At 41.2% G+C, this 21,140-nt stretch overlaps 1 protein-coding gene across 1 annotated transcript in view; it reads left to right on the top strand.

Moving 5' to 3' along the window:
- Window positions 1-21,140, top strand: part of FAM135B (family with sequence similarity 135 member B) — a 289,887-nt gene that overhangs the window by 181,938 nt on the left and 86,809 nt on the right. Inside the window, exons 4-9 of the mRNA XM_077271274.1 lie at window positions 3,495-3,634; window positions 9,026-9,096; window positions 10,024-10,197; window positions 13,210-13,336; window positions 14,075-14,228; window positions 19,142-19,191. Of these exons, the coding sequence (XP_077127389.1) occupies window positions 3,495-3,634; window positions 9,026-9,096; window positions 10,024-10,197; window positions 13,210-13,336; window positions 14,075-14,228; window positions 19,142-19,191 (716 nt within the window). The remainder of the gene's footprint in view (window positions 1-3,494; window positions 3,635-9,025; window positions 9,097-10,023; window positions 10,198-13,209; window positions 13,337-14,074; window positions 14,229-19,141; window positions 19,192-21,140) is intronic.

Genomic DNA, 21,140 nt, shown 5'->3' with positions numbered 1-21,140 from the left:
TCATCAGGTGGGGAGGGCATACTCGTTGGCGACGTCACTGTCACAGGGCCCCTCATAGTACGCAAAAGTGCCTCTGCGAGTGGGAGGCGCCCCCGCCATCAAACACTACGCCGTACTTTGAGGGGCCCTGTGCCAGTGCCAATGCGAATGAGTGTGCCCCCCCTGCTTGCTCAGGATCACAGCACTTGCAAAGTTGAAATACTGACCTCTCCCTGCTCCACCGCCGTGACGTAGTCCACGTTTCCTGGGCCCATGGATAACTTGAGCCAGCCCTACTCCCCCTCAACTTTAGCCAAATGACCCCCAATTTTCAATGCCTAACTATTATTATAAGGTAAATTAAGATTCACAAGCTTAAGTGACACGAATTGATGTTTTTGACATTAAAATGGGCACTGTAGGTGTTTTCCTGTCCTCCACTCACTGCCGACTTTGCTCCCCATTGACTTACATTGGGTTTCGGGTTTCGGTCGATCCCCGACTTTGCGCGATAATCGGCCGATTTCACTCGACTCGACTTTTAACAAAGTCGGGTTTTGCGAAACCCGCCTCGATCCTAAAAAAGTCAAAGTCGCTCAATCCTAGTTGTCACAATTTAGGAAGAGGTTACCCATCCATATGATAGTAGATAACTTGGTGATCATTGGGGGTGCCACCGCTGGGACCTCCATGACTCTGATGTGTCTAATTTGAATGGAGCATTGGTCACCCATGTAAACCACTGCTCCAATGATTTTCTATAGATAACCACTTTAATCCTTTATCTCCACTCTCTTGACTTTTCGAATGGATAAAAATTCTCATTCCGACCTTGACCACGATGTAAAGTCTACGACTCTCAAGTCCAATAATTAGAAAAAGACCGAACCTGGATAAGTCTACCAAGAGCAAGTTAACTTCTACTCTGCCTTGTATCAGAAATACCCTAGTGTTAGGTGTTGAGTTCCCACCGCTGCACAGGGAGAATCTCGAACCACCTCCGCTGCAGTCTCTCATTCTCCTCCGGCCGCACTGGAGCCTTCTCAGCAGAGACATCGGTCCCAGCGCCTGGCTCGGACAGATACTGAGCATTTGGTTACTGCTGTCCTTCCAGGTTCAGCCATTATAACCAATACTGTTCAGCGGCGAGCAGGCACTCTTGGGACTAAGTCCTGCTTTTCTCTTTCTGAGCATGCCCAAGGGAAGACCTCTCATTGGAGGTCGGGGGTCACACGCTCAGGCCCTGTAGCAGCTCCGATTGGTCCACTAGGAAGGTCCTGAGAGCTGCAGCTATAAAAGGTTCGCATAGGCGCTCGGCCATGCGCTAGTATAAATCAGTAATTGTGTGTGTGTGAATGTATGCCTGTTCTGGAGAAAGCTCTGAATCATTCCCATCCCTAGAGTTGATGAATGTTTGCGAATGTTGGAGCTATCTAGCGCCAGATAGTGCCATCCAGCACCAGGTACAATCTATACTGCATCTAACCAGCAGTGACCGCCAGGGTGGTGCTGTACACACTCTGTGCAGCTATCTTTAGCATCTCCTGACAATCCATCAGTGTAGGGTGGGAACTCCCGCTTGATCCCAGCATCTGACTCAGGGCGTCCTCAGGCGAGGGCTCAAAAGCCACCAAGGGTCAGAGCGGGATCAATCACCAGCATAGTGGGGGTGAATTGCAGGAATCTCACTAATATCCATTTGCTGCACCCTGTGACTGCTAACAGGGCACAGTGTTACCTTTATTCCCTGCGGCTCTGTGAAGCAACAGAGTTCGCTCCTATATTGACCGGGTGACGGAACCCGAGTCCATTCTAGTGTAGTACCGCCATATAGTGCCACCATTAACTAGCAGCAGGTTCCACTCCTGCACGGTGGACCCTGGGCTGCGAACGCACCTTTACTATCTTTATATTTACTCGGTGGGTTCCGCCAGCCCTAACACCCTAGAGTCTTATGTATATTGGTTTAATTAAGTACCAAGGAGCAGCTTAATTACACTTCCAGTCACTCTGCTGCCTGACACCAAGCTGGAAACAAACTACATGAGTGAGCACATCAAAAGTCTGAAGGCGAATGAATGTCAATGAAGGATATGCAAAATTATGCTAACATGACGCCTTCAACCATAGCACAGTATTGTCTTCCCGAAGGGGGATGTCCAGAGGGTTTTTTTCACACCTGAATTCTTTAATCAGTGGTCTATCTGCTCAACCCATGAGTGGTGCGTGACTGGGGTGGAGCAGGTAAACCACTGCTTGGAGATATCACTCAAGGCAGACATCTGCCATGGACCAATCACTCTAACGATGTGTCCACTCTTACTTTCCTCCAATTTTTGTTAAAGGGGATATCTGGGACTTTTACAAAAAATAAAATAAAATTATCTAAGCACTAATAGGCAGGTAATTGCATCTTACCTGCCTGTTGTGCACGATGCCGTCCTTCCCCGGAACACAGCTGTCACAGACCGCTCCTGCCGGAGATTCAGAAGCCTCTGCTGACATTAATTCTACAAAATGGAGGCTTCTTTTCCGTTCTGTCAACAGGATGGAACTTCTGACGTCATTCTGATTGACAGGCGGATCCCCGCTGCATAACTGGGGGAGCCGGCTGTGAAAGAGAATGACCTTGGAAGTCACGCCCTGTCAAGTCAGCAGATGCAGCTGAATCCCCGGCAGGAGCGGTCCGTGACAGCTGTGTTCCGGAGAAGAACGGCATCGTGCACAAAAGGCAGGTAAGCTGCATTTACCAGCCAGTTAGATACTTTTTTTGTTTTTGTCCTGGATATCCTCTTTCTTGACTCTCATTTCTTATGATACAAATTCTATACATGCTAGGCTGGGTTCTGACCTCCATTTTGGAGATCAATCCAGTTGGGACTGGAAATTGCAACTCGTCCATATTGCGGATGGGTGCAGGAGCTGCTTTCACATTGCACCAATATTATTCTGCCTTTTCAGTGAAATGCATCTGTAAAAAATACCAAAGTAGCACATGCTGCAATTTTGTTCCATTCAGTCCAGAGGTCCGAGTGGAAAATCAACCAGGCGCAGCGGCACACAGACTATAAAAGCTCCGCGTTCACTCTTTGTGTGGTGTGTGGTGCGCACAGACCTCACACAGTCCTATTATTACTCTCGTCTGAACGAGCTCCCAGCATAACTTTAATAGCTTGAAAATCACATCTCATACAGATAAGTATGACAAAAACATCTCCCAACAGAATATCGCAAGTTCGCAATTTTTCTTTTTTTTTCAAAGCTGGTCAAACCCACCACATGTCTTGGGATATATCGATTTCAATTGAACGACAGAATGATAACAATACAGTTATCTTAGGGTAAGAATCGAAAACTGTCTAAAAAACATGTTACATCCATTTTACACAGACAAATTAGTCAATAGATGAAAGGTTTAACTTATTCTGCCCAAATAAAATCCATTTTCTTTAATGACTCCACATATGGTTAATGTAGTACTTCTGGATCCAATTCTTCTTTTTACTGTCTTGCAGAAGACCCTGGAGAATATTCCCCATGTGTCTACGATAATGTTGTGTACAGTCGTGTATTCCAGATACTGTATAGAAATGAAGACATTGATATTAATGATGTCATGATATTCAAGGTGCACTTATTCCTGGATGGAGAGAGGGTTAGTATATCATAATAATGTGTGATACATTGGGACAGACAGTACGGAGGACAGGCAGGAGCAAAGCAAATCCGTTCACTATGAAAGAAACGAAAATAGTGCAAAAGTCACAGGGTAAATACAACTGATCCCTATGTACAAGATAATTGCTATTATAACACTGTTTATATGACTAAGAATACACACCTGAAATACTGCTACTATATGTACAAGAATATCACTAACAACACTGCAGATTGTAAAAGGAAAAGCCATATTTTTGACTCTACAGTATATGCAAAAATAGAAGTATGTCGTGTAAAAAGTACACCTCCAATAATAATACAGCCTCTTACAGAATGTATGTATAACATATACAAAAATGTTCACACATTCAGGATATGCTAAGTATCTACTGTACGGATTTGAGAAAAAAAAACCTTTTTAATGCTGCCCCCCTATGTACAAGAATATAACTACTATAATACTGCCCCCTATGTACAAGAATATAACTACTATAATACTGCTCCTATGTACAGGAATATAACTACTATAATACTGCTCCTATGTACAGGAATATAACTACTATAATACTGCTCCTATATACTACAATATAACTACAATAAAACTGCCCCCTATGTACAAGAATATAACTACTATAATACAGTTCCTATGTACAAGAATATAACTACTAAAATATTGCTCCTATATACAAGAATATAACTACTATAATACTGGCCTATGTACAAGAATATAACTACTATAATACTGCTCCTGTGTACAAGAATATAACTACAATAATACTTCCCCTATGTCCAAGATTATAACTACTATAATACTGCACCTATGTACAAGAATATAACTACTATAATACTGCCCCTATATACAAGAATATAACTGCTATAATACTGCCCCTATGTACAAGAATATAACTACTATAATACTGCCGCCAAGTACAAGAATATAACTACTATAATACTGCCCCTATGTACAAGAATATAACTACTATAATACTGCCCCTATGTACAAGAATATAACTACTATAATACTGCTCCAGTGTACAAGAATATAAATACTATTATACTGCCCCTATGTACAAGAATATAACTACTATAATACTGCCCCTATGTACAAGAATATAACTAGTATAATACTGCTCCTGTGTACAAGAATATAACTACTATAATACTGCTCCTATGTACAAGAATATATCTACAATAATTCTTCTCCTATGTTCAGGATTGTAACTACTATAATGCTGCTCCTATGTACAAGAATATAACTACTATAATACTGCCCCTATGTACAAGAATATAACTACAATAATACTGCTCCTATGTACAGGAAGATAACTACTATAATACAGTTCCTATGTACAAGAATATAACTACTATAATACTGCTCCCTATGTACAGGAATATAACTATTATAATACTGCCCCTATGTACAAGAATATAACTACTATAATACTGCTCCTATGTACAAGAATATAACTACTATAAAACTGCCCCTATGAACAAGAATATAACTATATAATACTGCCCCTATGTACAAGAATATAACTACTATAATACTGCTCCAGTGTACAAGAATATAAATACTATTATACTGCCCCTATGTACAAGAATATTACTACTATAATACTGCCGCCATGTACAAGAATATAACTACTATAATACTGCCCCTATGTACAAGAATATAACTACTATAATACTGCCCCTATGTACAAGAATATAACTACTCTAATACTGCCCCTATGTACAAGAATATAACTACTATAATACTGCTCCTGTGTACAAGAATATAACTACTATAATACGGTTCCTATGTACAAGAATATAACTGCAATAATACTTCCCCTATGTCCACGATTATAACTACTATAATACTGCTCCTATGTACAAGAATATAACTACTATATTACTGCTCCTATGTACAAAAATATAACTACTATAATACTGCCCCTATGTACAAGAATATAACTACTATAATACTGCCCCTATGTACAAGAATATAACTACAATAATACTGCTCCTGTGTACAAGAATATAACTACTATAATACTGTTCCTATGTACAAGAATATAACTGCAATACTTCCCCTATGTCCAAGATTATAACTACTATAATACTGCTCCTATGTACAAGAATATAATTACTATATTACTGCTCCTATGTACAAGAATATAACTACTATAATACTGCCCCTATGTACAAGAATATAACTACTATAATACTGCCCCTATGTACAAGAATATAACTACAATAATACTGCTCCTATGTACAGGAAGATAACTACTATAATACTGTTCCTATATACAAGAATATAACTACTATAATACTGCTCCCTATGTACAAGAATATAACTACTATAATACTGCACCTATGTACAAGAATATAACTACTATAATACTGCTCCCTATGTAAAGGAATATAACTACTATAATACTGCCCCTATGTACAAGAATATAACTACTATAATACTGCTCCAGTGTACAAGAATATAAATACTATTATACTGCCCCTATGTACAAGAATATAACTACTATAATACTGCCCCCTATGTAAAGGAATATAACTACTATAATACTGCTCCTATGTACAAGAATATAACTACTATAACACTGCTCCTATGTACAAGAATATAACTACAATAATACTTCCCCTATGTCCAACATTTTAACTACTATAATACTGCCCCTATGTACAAGAATATAAATACTATTACTGCCCCTATGTACAAGAATATAACTACTATAATACTGCCCCTATGTACAAGAATATAACTACTATAATACTGCTCCTGTGTACAAGAATATAACTACTATAATACTGCTCCTACTCCTATGTACAAGAATATAACTACAATAATTCTTCCCCTTTGTCCAGGATTGTAACTACTATAATACTGCCCCTATGTACAAGAATATAACTACTATAATACTGCTCCAGTGTACAAGAATATAAATACTATAATACTGCTCCTATGTACAAGAATATATCTACAAAAATTTTTCTCCTATGTTCAGGATTGTAACTACTATAATGCTGCTCCTATGTACAAGAATATAACTACTATAATACTGTCCCTATGTATAAGAATATAACTACTATAATACTGCCCCTATGTACAAGAATATAACTACTATAATACTGCCCCTATGTACAAGAATATAACTACTATAATACTGCCCCTATGTACAAGAATATAACTACAATAATACTGCTCCTGTGTACAAGAATATAACTACTATAATACTGCTCCTATGTGCAAGAATATATCTACAATAATTCTTCTCCTATGTTCAGGATTGTAACTACTATAATGCTGCTCCTATGTACAAGAATATAACTACTATAATACTGTCCCTATGTATAAGAATATAACTACTATAATACTGCCCCTATGTACAAGAATATAACTACTATAATACTGCCCCTATGTACAAGAATATAACTACTATAATACTGCCCCTATGTACAAGAATATAACTACTATAATACTGCCCCTATGTACAAGAATATAACTACTATAATACTGCCCCTATGTACAAGAATATTACTACTATAATACTGCCGCCATGTACAAGAATATAACTACTATAATACTGCCCCTATGTACATGAATATAACTACTATAATACTGCCCCTATGTAGAAGAATATAACTACTATAATACTGCCCCTATGTACAAGAATATAACTACTATAATACTGCTCCTGTGTACAAGAATATAACTACTATAATACTGTTCCTATGTACAAGAATATAACTGCAATAATACTTCCCCTATGTCCAAGATTATAACTACTATAATACTGCTCCTATGTACAAGAATATAACTACTATATTACTGCTCCTATGTACAAGAATATAACTACTATAATACTGCCCCTATGTACAAGAATATAACTACTGTAATACAGTTCCTATGTACAAGAATATAACTACAATAATACTTCCCTTATGTCCAAGATTATAACTACTATTATACTGCTCCTATGTACAAGAATATAACTACTATAATACTGCTCTTGTGTACAAGAATATAACTACTATAATACTGTTCCTATGTACAAGAATACAACTACAATAATACTTCCCCTATGTCCAAGATTATAACTACTATAATACTGCTCCTATGTACAAGAATATAACTACAATAATACTGCTCCTATGTAGAGGAAGATAACTACTATAATACTGTTCCTATGTACAAGAATATAACTACTATAATACTGCTCCCTATGTACAAGAATATAACTACTATAATACTGCTCCCTATGTACAGGAATATAACTACTATAATACTTCACCTATGTACAAGAATATAACTGCTATAATACTGCCCCTATGTACAAGAATATAACTACTATAGTACTGCTCCTGTGTGCAAGAATATAAATACTATTATAATACCCCTGACAACCCCTTTAACCAAATGACACTCTTGCATAACGCAATAATGTATCTGTACTGTAGCGTTTCACCCGCTACGGGTCTTGGTGATACTCGCTTGGCAGCAGGATAAACACTTCAGGCACGATATCTCACACATATCAGTCCATATGGTTTATTCAAACTCCGCATAAACCTGACAGGGTACAGTCCATTTCATTACAGCCATGAAACATTAGACAGTTCACGTAGCAGATAGGCTTCTCTGCTGTATGTTATAATCCCGTTGTCCGGGGTTACCTCTCAGAAGTTCCACTCCTTACACTGACTTCAGGTCAGTCCCAGGTCCTCAACACAGACCGTCCAGGTTTACGGTCTCCAGGTTCTTCCAGGACGACTCCACTCCCAGGAGTCTCCAACACCAACCTTCCTTGCTATGTCCAGCACGCAGGCTCTCCAGCCTGGAATGGTCTCTGTGTGCTTCCAGGACGTCCCCACTTGGAACCTTCCAACACACAGGCCATTCTGCAGTGTCCTGCCAGGACACACGGAAGTGTGTCCACCCTGACAGACACTCACACACTCACTCAGTCTCTCTTTTCATGTGCTACACACACCTGCTTTACATAGGTGTAACCACACCCAGGTACCTGTCAGATGGCTAGTCAGGTGAGCGTGACATCACAACAGGTCCTTACACACAAAACCATCTTACGTGTTCAGACACGCCTCTTTGGGAGTGTTTGTAAGTGACTGAACCCACCCATCTCTCCAATCACCTGGAAGCCTTCCCAATGTAAACAAACCCCTCAGCAGTAAATCTGCTTGAGCAAAACATACCCAGGCTTCCATCACAGGGCCACCCACCTCTGCGATACATACCATCCATCATTCACATGACCAGTCGCTATGCTACAGTACGTAGTGATGGCCTCATGGCTGTTGATCCCCCGATAGATCGCAGACAGGTAAAACCGGACCGTTTTCTATCATTTACTCTTTGTTCTTTTCTTAGGTGGAAGATGCTTTGAGTGAAGTGGGTTTTCAGCTGAAGTTGGACCTGCACTTTACAGACAGTGAGCAGCAGTGAGTAATGGAGACTCCTCACCTGCAGTGAGTGCAGCCCCGGGGGTGTATATATTAGGGGGGGCTGAAGCAACTGTTGCCCCTCTGATATGTGTCGCCTTCAGTTTCTGCACCTGGTTGTAGCCGTCATTGCAGATGACTCATTGCATTACTATGTGGTTACTGTATATTGGCATTATTTGTGCACTGTATGGAGGTATTTTTTAATTATTTTGCAGTGCTGGTTTTAAACACTATGATTTGTTTGCAGAGTGTAGCGGTGGTACTCTATAGCATTGTTTGGTTTATAACTTTATATTCAGATGTTATTTCATCACTGTATGTTACTATTATTTGTACACTTTATGACGGTATATTATTTTTGTAAAGAATAAAACTGGCACTGTTTTGGATTATTGAGGCAACTGTCTGAAAGTGACAAATAACTGTCCCTATTATTTAGCCCCCGTATGGTAATGTTATTTTTATACTACATGTCGGTATTTATTTAGACATTGTGTGGCGGTGCTATTGTACAGAACTAATATTGTTTGGGGAGGAATTAGTGGTAAAAGAACTTTAGAGCATTGGATTTGGAATAGTGTGTGACAGTGGCCAATGTATGGCACTGTTGTTTGGTCACTGTATGTTAGTATCAATTGTGCACAGTATGGCGCCATGTATTAAGACATTGTAAGGCATTCCTACTGTCTAATAATGTATCACTACAGAGGTGTGGAAGCAATATGAAGCATAGTACGGGGGGCCATCAAGCATACGGCGGCCATTCTTATGGGGGCAGGATCTTATCCCAGCAACTCAGATCTTTATAGAATTTGGCCATTTATGGACTATGAATGTGGATGTGAGGATCCTTCCAGGTATCAATAGGAAGCCATAAGATGAATCCCATCTGTGCAGTATAACCAGTGTAGACTTCTCTTTCAGGCTCAAAGACATCTCCGCCATCCCCCTGATCAGCAGCCGCACTTTAGGTCTTCACTTCCACCCAAGAAGAGGTTTGCACCATCATGTCCCTGTCATGTTCGACTATTTCCACTTGTCGGTGATCTCTGTAACTGTGCACGCTTCACTGCTGGCCTTACATCAGCCGCTTACAAGGTAAAACACGACGACGACGGCCGCTCCCCAGTGTTTGTGTAGTGTGTAACATACAGGAAAGCAGATGATGTTCTTGCAAAACCCCCATGTGACGGCAAGAAGTCACTGAGAAATAGGATATTCTTGGTTGGGTAGACAGGAATTATAGACATGGAAGGAAGGATCGAGAAAGAAAGAAAGAAAGAAAGAAAGAAAGAAAGAAAGAAAGAAAGAAAGAAAGAAAGAAAGAAAGAGAAAAAAATGAAAGAAAGAAAGACATAAAGAAAGAAAGAGAAAAAAATGAAAGAAAGAAAGACATAAAGAAAGAAAGAGAAAAAAAATGAAAGAAAGACATAAAGAAAGAAAGAGAAAAAAAATGAAAGAAAGAAAGACATAAAGAAAGAAAGAAGCAAAGAGAAAGAAAAATAGAGATAAGAAAGAAAGACAGAAAAATGGGAAAAAGGAAAGCAAGGGAGAAAGAAAGAAAAAGTAATGATAAAAAGAAAGCATGGGAGAAAGAAAGAAAAAGTAATGCTAAAAAGAAAGCAAGGGAGAAATAAAAAAAAAGTAATGATAAAAAGAAAGCAAGGGAGAAAGAAAAAAAAGTAATGATAAAAAGAAAGCAAGGGAGAAAGAAAAAAAAGCAATGATAAAAAGAAAGCAAGGGAGAAAGAAAAAAAAATAATGATAAAAAGAAAGCAAGGGAGAAAGAAAAAAAGTAATGATAAAAAGAAAGCAAGGGAGAAAAGAGAAAAAAGAAAGGGAGAGTGAGAGAAGAGAAGAGAAATTGAGAAAGAAAGGGGAAGGGGAAAAGAAATAGAAAAAAGTGAGACAGAACAAATGTGAGAAGAAAGAAAGAAAGAAAGAGAAAGGAAAGAAAGAAAGAAAGAAAGAAAGAAAGCAGAAAAAGAAAAAAGAAAGAAATAGAACTAAAACAGCAAAAAGAGAGAAAGAAAATGGAGATAAGGAATAAAGACAGAAACAAATGGGAAAAAAAGAAAGCAAAGGGGAAATAAAGAAAAGGGGGAGTGAGAGAGAAAAAGTGAGAAAGAAAGAGTAAGGGGAAAAGAAATAGAAAGAAAGTGAAAGAGAGAATGGGAGAAAGAAATAAAGATAGAAAGAGAAAAATAAAGAAAGAGAGAAAGAGAAAGGAACAAAGAAAGGAAGAAAGACAAAGAAATAAAAAGAGAGGGGAAAAAGAAAGAGAGAGAGAGAGAGAAAGAGGAAATACACTGCTCAAAAAAATGAAGGGAACACTAAAATCCCACATCCTAGATATCACTGAATGAAATATTTCAGTTGAAAATCTTTATTCATTGCATAGTGGAATGTGTTCAGACCAATAAAACATAACAATTATCAATGTAAATCAAAATGAATATCCCACGGAGGTCTGGATTTGGAATGATACTTAAAATCAAAGTGCAAAATCAAATTTCAGGCTGATCCAACTTCAGTGGAAATGCCTCATGACAAGGAAAAGATGCACAGTATTGTGTGTGGCCTCCATGTGCATGTATGACCTCTCTACTGTACAACGCCTGGGCATGCTCCTGATAAGGCGGCGGATGATCTCCTGAGGGATCTCCTACCAGACCTGGACTAAAGCATCCGCCAACTCCTGGGCAGTCTGTGGTGCAACGTTTCGTTGGTGGATGGAGCGAGACATGATGTCCCAGATGTACTCAATCGGATTCAGGTCTGGGGAATGGGCGGGCCAGTCCATAGCTTCAATGCCTTGCAGGAACTGCTGACACCCTCCAACCACATGAGGTCTGGCATTGTCTTGCATTAGGAGGAACCCAGTGCCAACAGCACCAGCATATGGTCTCACAAGGGGTCTGAGGATCTCATCTCAGCAGGCTACCTCTGGCGAGCACATGGAGGGCTGTGCGGCCCTCCAAAGAAATGCCACCCCACACCATTACTGACCCACAGCCAAACCGGTCATGCTGAAGGATGTTGCAGGCAGCAGATTGCTCTCCACGGCATCTCCAGACTCTGTTACGTCTGTCACATGTGCTCAGTGTGAGCCTGCTTTCATCTGTGAAGAGCACAGGGCGCCAGTGGCGAATTTGCCAATCCTGGTGTTCTGTGGCTAATGTCAAGCATCCTGCACGGTGTTGGGCTGAGAGCACAACCCCCATCTGTGGACGTCGGGCACTCAGACCATCCTTATGGAGTTGGATTCTAACCGATTTGTGCAGACACATGCACATTTGTGGCCTGCTGGAGGTCATTTTGCACGGCTCTGGCAGTGCTCCTCTTGTTCCTCCTTGCACAAAGGCTGAGGTAGCGATCCTGCTGCTGGGTTGTTGCCCTCCTACAGCCCCCTCCATGTCTCCTGGTGTACTGGCCTGTATTCTGGTAGCGCCTCCAGCCTCTGGACACTACTCTGACAGTCACAGCAAACCTTCTTGCCACAGCTCACATTGATGTGCCATCCTGGATGAGCTGAACTACCTGAGCCACTTGTGCGGGTTGTAGAGTCCTTCTCATGTTACCACAAGTGTGAAAGCACAACCAACATTCAAAAGTGACCAAAACATCAGCTAGAAAGCATTGGTACTGAGATGTGGTCTGTGGTCCCCACCTGCAGAACCACTCCTTTATTGAGGGTGTCTTGATAATTGCCAATAATTTCCATCTGTTGTCTATTCCATTTGCACAGCAGCATGTGATCTTGATTGTCTATCAGTGTTGCTTCCTAAGTGGACAGTGTGATTTCACAGAAGTTTGATTTATTTGGCGTTATATTCTGTTGTTTAAGTGTTCCCTTTATTTTTTTGAGCAGTGTAGAAAAAAAACGAGAAAGTATGGGAGAAAGAGAAAGAAAAAAAGAGGAGAGAAATGAGCAGATGGATGGAGTGATGGCTATGAGATATATATAGGATTGATTCCTTACATGTGTCCGGTGGTTCTAGATCCTTTCTTGCAGTGTGACAATGTCTATGCTCAGTATATAAATATGGGCACACAGTGACCTCCCGTATAATCCGTATATAGATCTTTATTATTTCTTCTGTTTTCCAGTTTTGTCCGACCAGTGAAAGGTTCGTGGTTGGGTAAAAGTAATCCGGACCTGGGGATGGAACAGACGAGCGTTTCACTCGAGAATCTGGTGTTTGGCGCAGCCTACTGTAAACCAGCGCCGGCTGAGGTAACAGAGAGACTCCGGGGTGTACTTACATTCATAATATAAAAAAAGAAGAATATAGTAAAGAGGAAAACAAACGATAGAGAATGAAATATCCACATGACACCGTGATATGAGATATCTGCGCTTAGCAGCAACCCTTATTCATGGTGGAGAATCCCGTGAATCCACGTCTGCTACGATCATCCATTTCCTTCAGAATGATGGTTCACTTATTTGGCTGCTCTTGCAGCGGTGACTTTAAGCAGTTAAAATGTTCGTCCCCTTTTCAACCAACTTTTGTCTATATAGTCGATTATTTGTAAAATAACAGAACTTTACTTACCCTCCCGACATCCAGTGTTGTGATTCCGGTTTCTGCTAATTGGCTGCAGCAGTGACAGCACTGCAGCCAATCACTGATTGGCAATGTGATGTCATAAATGGGGTATTGGCAGAGACACAGCAGTGGAAGGGGAGTGGTAATTAATGATTTTTTTATTTTTACGAATAATTGAGCACATGGACAAAAGTTGGTTTAAAGATGATGACCCCTTTATTAACTTCTTGGGGTCAATATTTGGTCCCTTTTTTTGCTAGTAGGACCTAATAATAAATGAAGGACAGGATATATCGCTGCCCCTTGCTGGGATCCAGGTTGATACAGAGCATGGGGCTTTGTGCAGCTGCTGAGGAGGTGTTTCGCTCACAGAGCATGGTCTTGCATTGATGTCTTATACTTATGGCTCCTCTTCTGCTCAGGGTCCTTGCTACCTCCCCTCCGAGTCCTGCATGCAGCACGCCTACAAGTGGCACAAGGACCTGTGCTGCCTCCTGCTCTCGTCTTACAGCGGACTTTCTGCATATTACGCCTCACTAGTAAAACAAGTTCCAGACTTGTCTCATTCCAAATTAGGTGAGTGCGACCTTGGATGGAGGAATTATGTTGTCCCGGGACTGTTGAAGGACGGGGTTGTGACACGAATACATATGGTAGCTTTTTACTTGGTCTACATGCCGCTCTTCTCCTGAATCCGTCGCCGTTTTTCTTTTGTTCCTCCTCCTCTCTATTCCTGAGATATGGCCTCCTCTTCCCTTTATGCAAATCTAGCCTTTTAGCCAAATGGGCGTGAACCTTAACTATGCTGTATGAGAATATTTCTGACGTTCATGCCCCAAGATTAGATTTACATGCAGGAAAAAGAGGTTCGCATCTCAGGAACGGAGAGGAGCAGGAAGAAAAGAAAACTCGGCCAGATTTAGGAGAACAGCGGCATTTATATTGGGCTAAAAACATTACATATTTGTGGTAAGTGACTGGTAATCTTTAATATATAGTCATTCTGCACCACCATGGTACCTCCTCGAGTATCGGACACGACCATAGGCAGATTATAATGGAGGCAATCTGGGCTTTCACCTGAGGCCATGTCCTGATTGCCCCCATTATAATGTTCTGTGTGCTGCCTTCAGGCAGGGAGCTTTCCTGTAGCTATGTGACAGCCTACACTGCATATAGGGAGGCTATGTGATGGTTAACCCTGTATATAGGGAGCTATTTGGGTGCTCACACTGTATACAGGGAGCTATGTGGGGGTTCATACTTTATCTAGGGAGCAATGTAGCTCGTTCATATTGTATATAAAGAGGCTATGTGGGAACTCTTTCTATATATAGAGAACTTTGTGGGGCCTTTTACTGCATCTAAGAGGCTCTGTGGGGGCTTATACTGTATTTTGGGAGACTTGGAGTTCATACTGTATCTAGGGAGTCTATGTGGGGGTTCATACTGTATATGGCAAGCTATGTGGGGGTTCAGACTGTATTTTGGAAGCTATGTAGGCGTTTATACTAGGGAGCTCTGTAGGGGTTCATAATGTATATAGAGAGGCTATATGGGGGCTCATACTGTATTTAGGAATTCTGTGGGGCTCATATGGTATCTAGGGAGCTATGTTGGGGCTTATACTGTATATAGGGATCTATGTGGGCGTTCATACTGTATATAGAGAGCTATGTGGGGGTTCATTCTGTGTATAGGTAGCTATGTGGAAGTCCATACTGTATATACGAAGCTATGTAGGGGTTCTTACTATATATAGAGAGGCTATGTGGGGCTCATACTGTATATAGTAGGCTATGTAGGAGCTCATACTGTATCTAGGGAGCTATGTGGGAGTTCATACTGTATATTGGAAGCTATGTAGGAGTTCATACTCATACTGTATATAGAGAGGCTATATGGTGCTCATAATGTATCTTGGGAGCTATGTGGGGGCTCATACTGTATATAGGGAACTATGTGAGGGTTCATTCTAAAGATACGAAGATATATGGGGTTCATTCTGTATATTGGAAGCTATGTGGAGGTCCATAATGTATATAGGGAGGCTATGTGGAGCTTATACTATACATAGGAGGCTATGTGAAAGCTCATACTGTATCTAGGGAGCTATGTGGGAACTCATACTGTAGCTAGAGAGGCTATGTGGGGGCTTATAATGTGTCTTGGGAGGCTATGTGGGGGATTCATACTGTATATGGGGAGTCATATGGGATACACACTGTATATAGGAAGCTATGTGGGGCTCATACTGCATATAGGGAGCTATGTGGGGGATTCATACTGTATCTAGGGAGATGTGTGTGGGCTCATCCTGTATAGGGACATGACCCTAGCATTAATGATTTTAAAGGGGGAATTCCTTAAAAATATGTGATGTGCAATGGAGAGGGTGAAATGTGCAGTAAATTTGCAACGAAATTGCTGTAAATTTTCTGCTGAGGATACTCTGCAGTGAATACGTCTTGTGCAGAGGTAAAGTAACATACCAAAATAGTATCACAAATTACATTTAAACAGGATATGAAGAATGCACCACGTCTCAAAGTTGATGGTTTATTTTTAGGTAAAAGGGTATACTGTATATTAGAAATGTGTGAATCGATCTAAGGAGGATCAAGATTGAGTCCAATTTCCTTAATTTTGGGATTTCACACGAATTCAAACATTTTAAGATATGATTTGAGGTTTGCAAAACCAAAAAACGCCTTTCAGGCACCATGTCCCAAATTGCTAAATCATCAGAGAGCAGACCTCCCCATAATGCCCTGCAGCTATGACATCTACAGGATAATCATACCTTGCAGAGTGATGGTCAGTACTTGGGCTCTCATGGTCAGCAGGGTCCTCTCTCTCCCTCCTGTAGAGTGTAAGCTTTTATGATCAACAGGGTCCTCTCTCTCTCGTGCAGAGTGTAAGCTCTTATGGTCAGTGAGGTATTCTCTCTCTCCTGTAGATTGTATGTTCTTATGGTCAGCGGGGTCCGCTCTCTCCTGTAGAGTGTAAGCTCTTATGGTCAGCAAGATCCTGTCCTCTGTAGAGTGTGAGCTCTTATGGTCAGTGGGGACCTCTCTCTCTCCTGTAGAGTGTAAGCTCTTATGGTTAGTGAGGTCCTCTCTCTCTCCTGTAGAGTGTAAGCTCTTATGGTCAGGAAGATCCTCTCCTCTGTAGAGTGTGAGCTCTTATGGTCAGTGGGGACCTCTCTCTCTCCGGTAGAGTCTAAGCTCTTATGATCAGCCAGATCCTCTCCTCTGTAGAGTGTTAGCTCTTATGGTCAGTGGGGTCCTCTCTCTCTCCTGTAGATTGTAAGCTCTTATGGTCAATGGGGTCCTCTCTCTCCTGTAGAGTGTAAGCTCTTATGGTCACGTGGGTTCCGCTCTCTCTAGTAGAGTGTAAGATCTTATTGTAATTGGTATTCTCTCCTGTATAGTAAGCTCTTATGGTCAGCTGGATCCTCTCTCCTGTAGAGTGTAAGCTCTTATGGTCAGTAGGGTCCTCTCTCTCCTGCAGAGTGTAAGCTCTGATGGTCAGCGGAGTCCTATCTCTGTCCTGTAGAGTGTAAGCTCTTATAGTTAGAGGTGTCCTCTCTCTCCTGTAGAGTGTAAGCTCTTATGGTTTGTGAGGTCCTCTCTGTCTCCTGTAGAGTGTAAGCTCTTATGGTCAGCGGGGTCCTCCCTCTCTTCTGTAGAGTGTAAGCTCTTATTGTCAGTGGGGTCCTCTCTCTCCTGTAGAGTGTAAGCTCTTATGGTCAGCAAGGTCCTCTCTCTCCTGTAGACCATAAGCTCTTAAGGTCAACAAGGTCCTCTCTCACCAGTAGAGTGTAAGCTCTCTTATGGTTAGTGGGTTCCTCTCTCTCCTGTAGAGTGTAAGCTCTTATGGTCAGCAGGGTCCTCTCTCTCCTGTAGAGTGTAAGATCTTATTGTCAGTGGGGTTCCCTCTTTCCTGTAGAGTATAGGATCTTAAGGTCAGTGGGGTCCTCTATCTCTCTCCTGTAGAGTGTAAGCTCTTATGGTCAGCGGAGTCCTCTTTCTCTCCTGTAGAGTATAAGCTCTTATGGTCAGTGGAGTCCTCTCTCTTCTCTGTAGGTTGTAATCGCTTATAGTCAGTGGGGTTCTCTCTCTCTCCTGTAGAGTGTAAGCTTTTATGGTCAGAGGAGTCCTTTTTCTCTCCTGTAGAGTGTAAGCTCTTATGGTCAGCTGAGTCCTCTTCTCTTCTGTAGAGTGTAAGCTCTTATAGTCAGAGGGGTCCTCTTTCTTTCCTGTAGAATGTAAGCTCTTATGGTCAGTGGAGTCCTCTCTCTCTCTCTCTCTCTCCAGTAGAGTGTAAGCTCTTATGGTCAGTGGGGTACTCTCTATCTCCTGTAGGTTGCAAGCTCTTATGGTCAGTGGGGTCCTCTCTCACTCTCTCCTGTAGAATGTCAGCTCTTATGGTCAGTGGGGTCATCTCTCTCTCTCTCCTGTATGTTGCAAGCTCTTATGGTCAGTGGGGTTCTCTCTCTCTCTCCTGTAGAGTGTAAGCTCTTATGGTCAGCGGGGTCCTCTCTCTCTCTCGTAGAGTGTAACTTCTTATGGTCAGCGGAGTCCTATCTCTCTCCTGTAGAGTGTATGTAAGCTCTTATGGTCAGTGGGGTCCTCTCTCTCTCTTCAGTAGGTTGTAAGCTCTTATGGTCAGTTGAGTCCTCTCTCTCTCTCCTGTAGAGTGTTAGCTTTTTTGTTGAGTAGGGTCCTCTCTCTGCTGTAGGTTGTATGCTCTTATGGTCAGTGGGTTCTTCTCTCTCTCTCTCTCCTGTAGAGTGTAGGCTCTTATGGTCAGCGGGGTACTCTCTCGTTCTCCTGTAGATAGTAAGCTCTTATGGTCAGTGGGGTCCTCTCTCTCTCTCCTGTAGATAGTAAGCTCTTATGGTCAGTGGGGTCTTCTCTCTCTCTCATCTTTAGAGAGTAAGCTCTTATGGTCAGTGGGGTTCTCTCTCTCTCTCTCCTGTAGATAGTAAGATTTTATCATCAGTTGGGGTCCTCTCTCTACTGTAGACTGTAAGCTGTTATGGTCTGTGAGGTCCTCTCTCTCTCCTGTAGAGTGTAAGCTCTTATGGTCAGCAGGGTTCTCTCTCTCTCCTGTAGAGTATAAGCTCTTATGGTCAGCGGGATCCTCTCTCTGGACAAATTTGAATTTCACAAGATTTGAAAAACAGTAGACCTGTAAAGACTTTTTCTGGAGCACACTATATGCTACTCGTGTGGTGCAGTAAAGGAAAATAATTCTAATTCACAGTCACCTACAGTCATGCCAATTCTCTGCCCCCAAGTTTAGGTTTGGTCAATTTTGTTACCTTTATCAAAAATTTCGCAAAACTCATGTATTTTGGAACTGATGTCTGACCAGGTAACCTACCTCCCAAAGGTCTGTTTTCTGCTGGACTATACTGAGAATGGGGATGTTGCGGATCTAAAGGGATGTAATTCTAATGCTATTTTTTTTTTTAAAATTAGAGGAACTGGCGCCTGATAAGACTTTATCTCAACTCTGCCATGATCTGCAGGTAAGTCAGCAGCGATGGAGATGCACAGTCTACTCTATATTGTATTTTAGCTTCACAGTGATTGTTGGTTGGACTGAGTCTATACAGTGGCATTGCTTGGTTAACAGATATGTACCTAAGTTTCTTGATGCAAACTGAATAATCCTGGGGTCAGAAAAAATAAAAATCGGTTGGAAAAAAACCCTCACTTTGACGCTTCCCTGTCCTGACCACCGCAGCCCCCCGTGGGGTGCTCTGCGCTTTCTCTCATGTTTTCTTACCACAATCTTCTCTTGGCACCAGACTTCCAGCACTGTGTTGGCCTCAGATGGTTATGGCACGACGTTATGATGTGCTTCACCAAGGCTTAGTCAGTGCCTCGGACGACATGTGGCATGTTCTTATGATGTCTGAGGCCTACTTGGTATCAGAATCTGGTGCCGAGTGAAGATTGTGGAAAAAGACGCAATAAAAGGCAGGAGCACCAGATGGCAGAAGCAGGATACAGAGGCAGTGAGGGTTTTTTATACCATTTTGCTCAGTACAATGGCCGCCGTTTACTACATTTCATCAAATTAATTCACACCAAAAAAATTGAATTCCGGAGAATTTTAATTTTTGAAATTTTGTTATCTGACGTGAATTCAATTTGCCTAAAACAGATTCATTGATCACTAATTATTATATATATTATTTCTCCTAGTAAAATAATAATACTTATACTCACCTCCGGTGTCGGCGCCATTCCAGCATGTCAGGATTAGGTCTCCCGGGGCTCACGTGATATTCTTATATCATGCAATCCCTGCAGCCAATCAGCGTTGGCTTCACTCTTCTCTCCTTAAGACAAATTAAGACACTAGAGGAAGTGAGTGCATCGGCTGCTTTCATACTTCCTCTGTCCATATTCGAGGGAGAGAATCCATGGCTGATTGGCCACAGGGATTTGTCAATGGTCTACATTTCTCATCTTTTCCAATATATTGGATTTCAGTAACATTTAATAGGCTTCTTCCTGACTCTCAAAATTCACATCTTGTGTTACTGATCATCAATCCTTCTTCCCTGTTAACTTCACTACCTCATCAAGTCATCATGTTCAGGTGGCAACTAAATGGCTAGCCATAATAGAAAAGTCAGTTTCCGCATTCACCTGCTGAAGCCTCAGCTCTTATTGCCACCTTTAAAGCCCTGGATTTGCCTATGACCTTCTTTATTCCAAATGTATCAAGCTCATTTGATATTCGATCAAGAACTTCTCTTTCACAGCCATCTTCTCATAAATTCACTTTCTCATTTCATCCATTGACCTTCAAATTACCTTAAATTCATCTGGTGTTAAATAATGTTCCAAAATAGCTTCCCCCTGGGATATCAAGAGTTTCTAAACTTCCATGAAAGTTGAAAAAAAAATCCCAAAATTTGATTTGGGAAAATTTTCTCAATTCAGGGAAATAAATAAATTCAATGCAATTTGAATCAACTGAAAAGGGTTATAAAAAAAAGGGTTATAAAAAAGGGTTATAAAAAAAATCTTATACTCCCATCTCGTCAGCCCTCCCTGTACCTGTCCTATCACTGTCGGTCCTACAATTTTCTTACCTATCTTTCTTTTTGGTTCCATGTTTCATGTGGTCACATGGGGTGTGAAACTCTTGTTTGATACATGTACCACACGCAACAGAAATGGGGCCTTTTGAATGGATGGCCAAATTGGAAGAAAGATGAAAGAAAGTGGAAGACAGAACTGCCAATCCCAGAAGGTGCCAATCCCAGGAGGTGCCAATCCTAGGAGTGGCAGTGGTGGGACAGGTAAAGCTATGGAGGGGTGAGTATAAGATTTTTTTGAACTCCTTTCTGGCCCTCTGTAATCCAGGCAATTGGGCCCAGTCAACTGCTATTTTACTGGATTCGGCCAAAATGAAAGAAGACAAATCAAATTCTGCTGAACTCAAATGTTTTCTAATATT

This window comes from Ranitomeya variabilis, chromosome 6 (assembly GCF_051348905.1).
Source record: "Ranitomeya variabilis isolate aRanVar5 chromosome 6, aRanVar5.hap1, whole genome shotgun sequence".
Classification (NCBI taxonomy): domain Eukaryota; kingdom Metazoa; phylum Chordata; class Amphibia; order Anura; family Dendrobatidae; genus Ranitomeya; species Ranitomeya variabilis.
The sequence above is the reverse complement of the archived record's forward strand: the minus strand, read 5'-3'. Positions and strand labels throughout refer to the sequence as shown.